Source organism: Nematolebias whitei, chromosome 20, assembly GCF_014905685.2.
Source record: "Nematolebias whitei isolate Nwh7 chromosome 20, NemWhi1, whole genome shotgun sequence".
In the NCBI taxonomy this organism is placed as follows: Eukaryota; Metazoa; Chordata; class Actinopteri; order Cyprinodontiformes; family Rivulidae; genus Nematolebias; species Nematolebias whitei.
Window position 1 is genome coordinate 21,138,544 of NC_056517.1, and position 12,474 is coordinate 21,151,017.

Sequence of the window (12,474 nt, forward strand, 5' to 3'; positions counted from 1 at the left end):
TAGTGATGGTGTTGATGAGTTATTAGTAAGTTAAACTTGTTTTGTTGTCGAGTCTTGGACTTGACATGCTGTGCTAAGCGTGCCTGATCTGTACAGTCCAACACTTGCTGAAGTGTGGTCTGATCTAGACACATAGTTAGTTTCTGTTTAATGTGCTCTTCTTTGGCCTTCAAGGCCTCAATAGTAAAATTGGTCTGTCTCACCCGTTCATTCAGCAGCTGGGTCTGTGCCTTCTGAAGGATCTTGCTTGCCCGGTGCCCGCTGACCAATGATTTTAGTTCCAGGCTCTTGGGAATGATGCCACTTTGTCGACATCTGAGGTTGAATCGCAAATGGTTCCTGTAGTCTGCCCTCTTCCTTGCTGTTTTCTCAAACTCTCTTACTAGTTTGAGGCTATCCTGGCCAAAGTGATTCAAAATATTCTGATGCATGCTCAATAATCCAGGTAGAAAAATCCAAAAAAGTTCAATCTGGTCCTCTGGACATTCAAAAAAAAAAAAAATAAATAAATAAATAGAAACGTTTCATCTCTCATCCGAGAGACTGCCTCAGTCTGAGGTGCTGTATTCAGCTCAGTCTCTTAAATAGCACCTCCTCAGAGTGGATCAACCAGTTTTGCTGCTGACAACCAAAACCAGCTGATCACATGCTCAAGAAGGACCATCAGCCTAACAATGGATCATTAGCACACTGATGGCTGTTTACAATTCACAGAGGGCTGAGTGATACTAGCAATCACAGCATTGTAAGAGGGGGACAATTGAACACGTAGGCCTCCACCCCTGTTTAACGATGGACGATTTCTTTTCACAAAGATGGCCTCCTTTACTCCTCTCTCAAACCATCGTTCTTCTCTATCCAGGATGTGAACATCTTCATCCCTGAAAGAGTGACCGCTGGGTCTGGTTGATCCACTCTGAGGAGGTGCTATTTAAGAGACTGAGCTGAATACAGCACCTCAGACTGAGGAAGTCTCTCGGATGAGAGACGAAACGTTTCTATATTTTTTTGCTTTGTTTTTTTTTTTTGAATGTCCAGAGGACCAGATTGAACTTTTTTGGATTTTTCTACCTGGATTATTGAGCATGCATCAGGAAACATCATTCATGTGTTTTTGTGTTTGAAACTGTTTAAAAAAGATGCATCTATTCCCTTGGGAACAAACAGACTTTGGTTTACAGGTGTTCAACTCAGCTCACAAAATTCTTAGTTGACATTAAAGTGAATATAATAGAAAAACTGTCACTGTGTTAACCTCCGCCAATATGAACTCATTTTCCATGAAACGGACAGATCGTTTTAAGTAGTTTTGGTTCAACTGACCTCGAAGTTTGAAACATCTGCTGAGACTTTACCTTTATCAAAAAGGAGTATTACTTCCAGGATGGGTTCCCATGCAGATAACACATGAAAGAACCCTTTGTTTAATGACATTTACTTTTCAGGGGATGGACAGTGACACCTTTTGGTGAAACATTGCCTGCTATTAACTCCGAAATGTCATTTTCTGTTTTATTTCATTCCTGAATGTTTATTCATGAAAATGTATATATGTTTTAAGTAATCTCTCTTTAAGATAATCATTTATCTTATTTGTCTCTTTTGAAAGAGTAACTTTTAAAGGAAGACAGAGAAAATGGACTTTAGACTTTATAAAACATGACAAAGAGTTAGGAATACCTCTTCCGAGAGGCGGACCTTCACCTCTGAAACACGGACAGTTAAGTTAAGTTTCACTTCTTTAATCACTTCTTCTACAAGCACTTCTTCACTTCTACTTCTTCATCAACGACATCTCCTACACAACACACTTGAACTGCTTCAAGCAAACTTCAGAGAAAGACGCATCCTCCTAAAGAGACATCTTAGGAAGAGAATAAGAAGAGAAGCATCTTTTCTGCAAACGTCTCAGGACGAGAGAACCTGACCGAACCAGAACCATCACACCGCAGAGTGGTAAATCCCAGCTGATTTCAGAGCCAGTGGCCGGACCTTCGTCCCTCCAACCAATGATGGGTGAACTTTGAGGAGACAATCAGCCTCTCAGTCACCGGAGCATCTCAGGCCTTGCTGGTATCATTTTAAGCAGCTGTGGAATATTCTGACATCTCGTTCTGGTGAGAGAGACTCTTCAATGCACTTCTGGTGAACCTATCACAACTGCAAACCTAGCTCACTTTAGACACAAATTTTAACTACTTCACAAACAGAACCAGTCCAAAATCTGCCTTTTTAAGTTTCACTGATTTGAATAATCAATTAGACCTTTGATGCAAAGCTATTTTGTTATTCAGTTAACTTTTGTCATGCATAATCTTCATCAGATATATCACAGAGTATTATTTTTAGGGATGGGCCGATCCGATCCGATCCAGTATCGGTATCGGCCTCCGATACCAGCATAATTTACGTATCGGATTTTTCCGATCCACCTGCCAATATTTCCGATCCATGATGCATGTTGGCTTCAAACTACGGAATGGATTTCCTGAACGGCGGCGTGTCTCATGAACCCAGAGTAATAAGACCCGCCTCACATTCAGGAAATTAATTTTATAGTTTGCAGCCAGCTACAACCATAGCGCCACATTAAACCACGGTAAAGTTAGTTTTACGTTTGACATTCGAGCTCCGTGGCTTCAGCGGGGCGCTGCTCTTTGCTCAACCGGAAAGAGGCGACTCGACCCCAGCCAGCTGCGTCCAATCTCAGTCTGCTGCTCAGTCTGCCCGTTTCCGAGGAGGGACAGACTGAGCGCGGCTGGCCCAAATCACGCTGCTTGCTTCGGATTGAACAAGAAGAAGACATCGCTGAAACCACGGAGCTCAAATGTTTACAGAGAAGTTGCTAAACTTCATCATGATTCATGACCAACCCCTATCAGTTGTAGAAAATGAAGGATTTCACAGCTTGATTCTTGCAGCCAAGATATAGTTTACTCTCCAGGAGATATTTATCAGTAACACAGTAGACAATCATAAAAAAACATATGATTTGAAAATTATATTAAAAACAAAAACAGCTACATTATAAAGTGATGTAAAATACTAAAAACAGGAACATGTCTGTTGGTTTATGCCATGAACTTAGCAGGTGTTTGAAGCCATTTACCATTTTATTTAATTTAATTCATTCATTTAAAAGAATTTTTTTTTTTTTTAAATCATGAAAAAAAAAAACATTAAATGAAAAGAGTGCAGAAAGAAGAAAAAAAATTCTTATACCTGCCCCTTATTTAAAAAAATATAAAATAACTTTAAACAATCACTTAAAATTAATCACTTTAATATCCACTTTAAAGCTAGGAATAAAAATAAACATGTTTTGTGTTAGCAGAATTTAATTCTAACTTTAAAACCTATCCAAAATTAATAAAACTTACCTCAAGTTGCCTTTTTGGACATGCATGCATATATTTGTACAAATTGTACTTGAGAGGAGATTATTACAGCCTCATATAAAATCAATGATGATCATGATATCGGAACTGGATCGGTATTGGCCGATATTCAGATTTAGGTATAGGGATCGGATCGGAAGTAAAAAAAAGTGGATCGGTGCATCCCTAATTATTTTTGTAATAAAATACATAAAATCAACTAAATTTGTGATTACTTTGGCATATTTGTGTGTATTAACTGATTTGATACCCTTTAAACACGAGAAAAGAATTCACGTTTCAGTTTACATTAATTTGGGGTTAAATGAGAGACCGATTTTTCCTCTAAAAAGAGGTGGTGCCCAAACAACGAGGTTATTTGCATAATAAATGCATATCTTATGAGCTTAACTCATAACTGATAATTTACAATATATATCCAGCCCCATATACCTCTACATCTTCATTAAACTGGTTAGATTTTATTGTTACAAAAACATAATAGAGCAACACATCTAGATTTCATTTCAAAACTGTACTGGATCATTGCTGCTCTGCAGATTACACTGAGCACGTGTGCAAGACGCTTTTTAACTCAAGTCCAATATCTCGAGCAGTTTAAGACAGGTTATCACTGAAGAGCAAACAGAAGGCACGGACACATAAATGTGAGTTATGGTGAGTTAATGTGGAACAGACTAATTCACAATTGAGAATGAGAAATACTCTCCAATAAGTAATATGTTTAAAGTTTCAAACAACAACAGGTTTACACTGAGAAAATATATATATTGTGTGAGGATTAGCCTTTTAAATCTGTGAGGAATAATTAAAAGGCTAATTATTTATTAAAACTGCATTTAAAAAATGCCGATTTAAATAAACAGTCTAATTAAATACATGTTTGTGTGCGTTTTTCTATCTCCTTAACTCTTAAATCTTTCATTTTTTTCTCAGATGCACAGACTTTAATCCACCCCACTGCCCACACACTCTTCAGTGACACATATGTACCCTTTAAAGACTTGTAGCACTTCCAAAGACTTCCTTAAGACAGTCTAACCCTCTTCAAGCTAATCCCAAAATCTTTAAATACTGATTAATCAAAAGCTCCTGATTCAAGACTTCAGGAGTAATTACAACAAGAAGTGACAAATCAAATGTGCACAGTTTTTCTTTAAATTTTTATAGCCCTTGAAGTGGCAGATGAGTTGATTGAAATAAAGATTAAATCCCCAAAACAGCACTCTGATATCCAAAATATCTTTCTGGTTACACAAATGTCTGAAAATCCTGTTGTGCCACAGCAGACAGAACAGAAGCCAAAAGCTATAAACTAGACATACCATGTTAACTTTGTAGGAAATCTTTCTGTGCAAACATACAAGGTTAACCAAATACACTTCAGACAAACGTAAACCTGACTTATCCCACGTTATCGCTAACAAAAACTCATCTGAGCAGGTTTTGATAAGCTTTCAGAAAGCAGAATGAAAACACCAGCCTTTTTTCTCCCTTAAGGGAGTCCAGCTGCTATGCACCAGGAATTAGTCTGTGCCCATTCAGAGCCAAAGCTGCCTCTGCTTCAGAAGATGCAGAATGAAGCTGTTTTCATCCCAACAGGAGCTGGCAGGGTTCTCATGTGAGGTTAAAAAACTAAAGAATTGTCTATAACCCCATTCATAACACATTTCTCACTTGGATCACTTTTATGTATTGAATTCAAACTCTTCTTTGTTTTTACAAAAAATGCATATTGCTACATTATTTTTGAAAGTCCTGCATGAACACAGAGGATGTTATTAAAGGAAAGATTTGACATCAGAATACAGGACAAGTTGGGGAAATGCTTCCTCTCTCCTCACAACAGTTGCACAATGGAAACTGAAGAGCCGCACAGAGATGGAAAAAACTATAGCTTCTGGAAGAGAGGAAACTTTTGTGTGTTTGTGAAGTTTAAATGTCAGCGGCATCAGAAAGCTGCAGTTGATAACCCCCCAAACAGAAAAAAATTACTATTTAAAAAAATATATATAATTCTGATAATGGTTTCCATTCAAGACCACACAAATCTGATATAAACTAAAAACTTTTTGTTTTTCAATCAGTCCCAACGCAGCCAAAAAGATGGCTCAGATGTTTTTGAGGTGACGTTTGGTGTAAAGACGCTTGCACATTACCATATAATTCAAAAAATAAATAAAAATCGAATAAGAAATGTAAATAAAATCTGAGAAACCTTTTGGAAACCTGTTCAGATCACCTGTTTAAGTGAAAACTTGTTATGGGGGAGACTGTCCTACATTTAGAAATTATTTTCATTACGCTGTATTAAGAAAGCCACAGCTTAGAATGGAGCTATTCAACTAGTGGTTCAAGGGCAACTTCCGGACTGCGAGTGACTTCCAATGAGTTTATTTAAAAGAAATAAAAAATTGAGGGGGGTGGGGGGTGTTCTGGGTTCTGTTTATTTCATTTGATTCAATGCAACAAAACAAATTTAAAAGGTAACAGATCATTGTAGTACTTGGTTTAATTACATAATGAATTTAATTGCTGGATGTCCGGCCCCTGGGCTGCTGGCTCTCAGTAACTGTGGCCCCCTGAGCAGTTTAGTTGAATAGCCCTGCATTAGAAACTTTATTTGCAGTGTAGTTAAAGAAGTAAAAAGCAGTGTTTCCTTCAGGTCACTTGCCTTGGCAGGGTGTTCAACTCTTCTGTGAATTTTTTTTTAGATAGAGAACTTTACTAATTGGCTTCTCTATGTACTGTATGTGAATGTTCCTGTAAAGTGTCCTGAGACAACTCAATTGTGATTTGGCGCTATATAAATAAACTGAATTGAACTGAATTGAATTGTCGAGGGTGGGATTATGTGTGAGAGAAGCGGAGCACTATGTCTGTAGCTGTACAGCTAGCACGTCAGTATTGACCACTGCTAGCTTAGCGCTACGTCAGTGCTGGCAATTGTCAACAGGGATGGGGTGGAGTTGTGTGTGAAGGACAAGGCAGGGCGCTCGGTCCTGTTGACAGGGCGGGGCGCCCTCCTTGAATAACAGCAGGAAAACACTGAAACATAACCTGTTACCTTTAGGGAGTTGTGAACGGCGGACTCCGGCGGGTACACGATGAAGTGTCGCAGCGTGAAGCCAAAGCCCTGGGAGGTCCGCCGCAGGTGGAGCGTCTTTGGTCCCGGCCAAGAGAACGGCTCCTCCGCCCCCCCGGGAGAAACGGGGGCCGATGCCTCGCTCTGATCACGCCCATCCTTCTGCTTGGACTGAAAACAGAACAAAAACAATTTTAAGTTTATATCTTTACAAAATAAACTGCTGACAAATAAAAACTGTGATGAAGAAAGTTTAAAATATTGAGGTAGTTACTTGTTTTGCACTTTCAAGACACAGTACTGTGCAAAAGTTTTAAACCAACCCCAACTTTTTACACTCTTTATACAGGAGCCAGACTGACGCAATACTTCAAACTTTCTGAAATTCATTTGAAAAATTTCTTAAAGACTTCCCTCCCTTATTTTTATTTCAGTCCCTGTGCATGACAGGGACCTAATAAGATTTGAAGAGCAGACAAGCAGAGGCCTAAAAGAAGTGTCAGACCTAAAAACCAAATACAGCAGGTCTTAGTGGCAGGCTGCTGGTAACTAAGAACTGAAAAAATCCCAGTTAAAACTGGTTCTTTGCCAAGTTGTGTCAAAAAAACAACAACTGGTTAATATTTGAAATTAGGGGCTGTTTTTATGCCTGAATGATTCATAAGTCAGTGATGAGTGGTCTAATAATAAAAAGCCTTTCTCTGAAAATAGTAAAATCCTGAACTTTCATCATAATCGTTACAAGAGATGTCATTATGACCTGGTTTATGAACTTTATTTACAAAGTTTATATAAAAAAAACAGCAACAGCCAAAGTTACAAGTTTCTGCTACTTTTATTCTGTGGAATAAAAGCTGAAAACTCCAAATCCCTTTTAAATTGGGCAACATGTAAATGTGACCTCTCCTTTAGTGAGGACAAATGGAGTGAGCAATCTACCTCTTGATGGATTTCCCTTCTGGGAGTCTTAAAAGTAAATCATAAAATGTTCATAATGTTGCTCAACTGAAGAGACTTTTTCATCCTTAACTAACCTTATACATTTACATCATCTGTGGATATCTTTCTTTGTTACTGCTGATACAATTTCCTGTTAATCTGCCTTTTCTGTGTGAACAGGCTCAGACACAAAGTACAGAAAAGTCCATCCATCCATCCATTATCTTTACCCGCTTATTCCATTTTGGGTCACGGGAGTCACTGGTGCCCATGTCCAGCAATCACTGTGCGAGGGGCGGGGTACACTCTGGACGGGTCGCAAGTCCATCACAGGGCCACATAGAGACAAAGGAGACAAACAACCATTCACTCTCTCATTCACACCTAGGGACAATTTAGAGTTACCAATCAGCCTAACATGCATGTTTTTGGTCTGTGGGAGGAAACCGGAGTACCCGGAGAAAACCCACGCATGCACGGAGAGAACATGCAAACTCCACCCAGAAAGGCCCCTGGACCGGGGTTTGAACCAAGGACCTGCTCGCTGAGAGGCAGCAGCTCTACCAGTTGCAAGTTTCACAGAAGAACAGGTTTTTAAAGCTGATTAAAAGGTGACACTTTAGGTTTCACAGATAAAAAAAACAAGGTTTATTTGTTGGGATAAAGTTTGGACATAAATAATTCCTGTATTTTGTTGATCAAAAATAATTTATTATTAGAGAAAATAAGGTTTTCTGCAATATCACCTGTAGGTAAACATGAGGATACAAGTGTTTTGTTTTGTTTTTTTACTGTTTTCAGGTACAACTCAGAAAAGCACCATCTCATTTCTTTGATGATCCTTTTGTCAGATTCTTCACTAATCTTTACACATCTTTATTTTAACTTCACTCCATCTATTGAAGCTTGAAAACTGTGACCATTAATGAACAAGTCATGCTCATGAGACCGTGTTGACTAAATGTTATTCGTCACGTTTTTATACTTTGTATCAAAATTGCACAAATGTGGCTAAGAATACAGAAAAATATGTTAATTTATTACTTATTCACACTAAAGATCTCACTTTCCAACTACAATTTCAGGATCACCATTTAATTCGTGTTGCCCCACACACTTCTCCATATGGCTCCAATTATTGCACAACTGAGGCTTTGTTGGGCTATTTTGCATGCTTTCATGATGAAAGATGTCCTCTACATTCTTACAGTACCAAACACAAGATAAAAACAAGCCTTGGTAGCGCTCTGCTTGCGTAACATTACAAACATGTCCACATAACAGAACACATTGACTATCAGCTGCAAAACTAAGGGTTCTGCAACAACAACAACAGAAAAAAGTTTACAGCGACTGACTCGGTCCCAAATGGCCCTTGCAGCTGAGTTGACAGAGTCAGTTCAGGCTATGCTTGTTTTCTGAAGATGACTATAAGACCCTGTGGAAAAACAAACAGGTTCATACAGCGTGCAGGTGGTCAGGAACAAATCCAGATAATTTATATCAATTGTGAGCACCCTTTTCACAGGTTTGTCTGATCCTTCAAGTTTCCCAGTTCATGTGCACAGTGGAACTGCCTGAATAGTTGGCACAGCATCTCTGTGTGGTGATAAACTTTCCTTAAAATCCAAACCGCTACATCTGTCCGACTCATAATCCCGAGAATCAAAGTGTCAAATTATTTCATTTAATGATTAAAGTATCCATGTACACATTATGAAGTCTGCTCATGTGACGTGGACAAACTTCACCCATTTCTTGATTCGTTTGGGACAGAATGGGTGCTAACTCCTGTATTCACACTGAACTGTGCAACGCATCGATTCCACATGTTCCTGCCCCGAATATTAGAAGCAAACATTCATCCATACATTATTTTTACCCGCTTTGTCTTTTTCGGGTCGCGGGGGTCACTGGTGCCCATATCCAGCAGTCACTGTGCAAGAGGCGGGGGACACCCTGGACATGTCTCCAGTCCATCACAGGGACACAGAGACAAACGAGACAAACAACCATTCACTCTCTCTCTCACCTAGAGAGAATTTAGAGTCACCAATCAGTCTAACATGCATGTTTTTGGTCTGCGGGAGGAAACCAGAGTACCTGGAAAAAAACCCACGCATGCACGAAGAGAACATGCAAACTCCACCCAGAAAGATCCCAGGTCTGGATTTGAACCGGGGCGACCTGCTCGCTGAGAGGCAGCAGCTCTACCAACTGAGCCACTGTGACGCCCTATAGAAGGAACAGTTAGAAGTAAATTATCAACAGTAACCTTGTGCAATAGAAATCTGGCAGTCGGGTCTCTGATGCAACGTCACACACTATATTGCTGTTTTCAAAATTGCGGCTGACACAGTTTGAAATGTCAAAAACCAAGTTTTTAAAACCAGTTTGTGTTACTTTTCAGCATTTGCCATAGTGATTTGGTATTTATTTATGTCAATATCATATTTCACTGGATATGTAATAAGAATAAATGGTTGATGCTGGACTATAAAGGACTATAAAACATTTATTGATACTACATTTGTCTAATCTCACATTATTATTATTATTAATAATCTTTGGGGCTAAACTGTCAAATAGTCAGCTTATTTTCATGTATTTGACCACCATGGTGATCTTCATGTTGAAGGAAGACCATGGAAAATATCTATAATCAATACAGAGGATGAATGTTGCTTCCAAGCTGAAACAACAGACATCTGAGCTGGTGATGGTGGTTTATGCTCTGAAAACAAGGTCATAAACACTCGTAGTGAAAACACAAACAGAAGCAGGTGAACCTGAACAGATAAAACGCTCTGAACATGTCACTTTTGTGTTTACAACAACTCTTTTATAATTACTGCAAAATGATTAAACAACTAATTTAGTCTTATACGTATTTCAACCTTTAAAGATATTTGGTCGTCAGAAGATGGCACCGTCATGAAGGGAGGACATTTAAACAATTTTTGATACTTCAAATAAAATATTTAAATCATTGATTTGATCTTTGCCTCACATACACAACTTATTCTGTTCCTCGTAAACGCAGTGACTCTACAAACCCATCACAAACTGTTCCCGCCATTATGAAGTTCCTATCCCATCTATCATCAAAATAACGCTGCGCTGCAGAGCGTGCGTTAGCGGTTACAGCTAGCATTACCATCGTGACTCCAGGCTAAAAGAACCTGCCAAGAGCTTCAGCCTTAATCCAAATCACTCAGCACGCTCTTCAACTAAAATCCATCTTAGCTATAGATCCAAAACAAAGACATTCTCCCTGATTGCTCCTCGGGCTTTTCTTTCCACACATCTCCTGTGAATATCAGCTGACAGAGAACCCTCCAGAGTGTGGGGAGGGTGCGGGCTTAATGGTTTGACTGGTGAAATCACTACCAATACCCAGTGGTGTGGAGCTGGGCATAAACCACAGTCCAGAGTGTAAGTGGAAGGAAAGAGAGAAGAGGGAAAGGAGATGATGCAACCTCCACTGTTTGATTTGATTTCATTCTCAAAATCTTTATGTTGCATTATGACACAGCTAGGCAACTTGAATGAAATGTCCCATAGCAGAGGCACCTAGACTTTATCTCTTCAAGAAGCAGCAGCGAAGCAGTGTAAGATAGCATTACTGCTTCCACAGACTTGCATTGGATCAGTAGAAATGGATATATTTAAAAGATAAGCGACTATAAAGTTTCTACAAATAAGCACATATTATAAAATGCTATTTAATTATGCATGCAATCTGCTCTTCAAATTAGTCACTGTCATTGTGATAGCTGCAGTTTTGATGTGCTGCGTTGCCATATGGTACCGAAGCCTGCAGGACGGTACATTTGCATGCCCATCCCTGCCTTTTTACGCATCCGAGATTAAATGTTTGACTAAATTTGAATGACAATGTGTGCGGACTTAGCCTTTCTACAAATTATGCTTTAGGACAGTGAGTCACCTTAGAACTCAGTTTTCATACTCCTTTTAAAAAGTGATTTAATGTTAGCACTAAAATACAAATTCTGGTATCATAGTTTAGAAGAAATTATGAAAACAAAAATGTCTCCTGACAGCAAACAGAAAATGTCACCCTGAAACCATCGTTAGAGCCTAAACCTGATCCAAATGCACACAAACACACTCACATTGCAACAGATATCGGTCAGTGAAACAGGACTACCCTGCTGCTGGAGAGCAGGATGACGCACATGAAATTCCTCAGGCGGCACAACAAAGTGTAGTCATCCCAAATCTCTCCTCCCCTCCCAAATGTTTTCTCTGTAAACTTAAACGCCTCTGCCTTTAACGTGTTTCTAAGGCGGCAAAATATTTTTAAACGGGCTCCGCGAGGATGCTCTCCATCCTTCGTGCAGAAGTTTCCATGCCCTTACCCGAGATCGGATGCAGTTCTTCCTGGACGCTTCTCGGAGACGAGCCCAGGACATGCTGCGGTTCGGACTGGACAACCCCAGCTCCACCTCACCCCAGTAGGCTCTGGCCAAAAGCTGGAACCAGAGGCAGTACGGCTCGGACAGGCAGCCATCGACACCGGCCAGCCGAGCCCAGGGACAACCTCCAGATGTTGGAGATGAAGAGAAGGAGCAGCAGCTTTCTGCGTTCTTGTCCACATCCTGCAGATCGGGGTGATCCTTCAGGCGAACCGGCTTACAGCCTGGAGGAAGCCCGTTCCTCTGGGCCAGCATGGCATAGCCAGGTCTGAGGTGGTGGGTCCAGCTGCTTGAAGGTGTGAAAAACAATCCTCTGGTTTCTCTAATTTTAGTTAACTATGCATTTATTTTCTTTCGTTGTCCCTCAGACTGTCTGTTCTGGTCTCAGTTTGGAGAAACAGGACTGTTCCTCTGGACGTCCCACAGACGCATGATGTTTCCACTCAGCCGGGAGGAGAGTGCACTGCAGAGAGAGCCCAGGCCGACTGAATGACGCACCCACACACTCACCACACAAAACTCTTTCTGAAGTATGCACACACACACGCCAGGCAGCCTGAAGTGGATTTTCCTCCTCTCCTGCCTCCTTCATCTCCCTCCCCTCCTCTTCCTC

The 12,474-nt window shown here is 40.1% G+C and overlaps 1 protein-coding gene across 1 annotated transcript in view; it reads right to left on the minus strand.

The window, feature by feature from the left end:
• The window catches only part of LOC119426496 (rho GTPase-activating protein 21), a 72,414-nt gene extending 60,514 nt beyond the window's left edge, over window positions 1-11,900 (minus strand). Inside the window, exons 1-2 of the mRNA XM_037694053.1 lie at window positions 11,805-11,900; window positions 6,466-6,654 (exon numbers count right to left, since the gene is read on the minus strand). Of these exons, the coding sequence (XP_037549981.1) occupies window positions 6,466-6,654; window positions 11,805-11,858 (243 nt within the window). The 5' untranslated portion in view covers window positions 11,859-11,900. The remainder of the gene's footprint in view (window positions 1-6,465; window positions 6,655-11,804) is intronic.
• Between the last annotated feature and the right edge of the window lie 574 nt (window positions 11,901-12,474).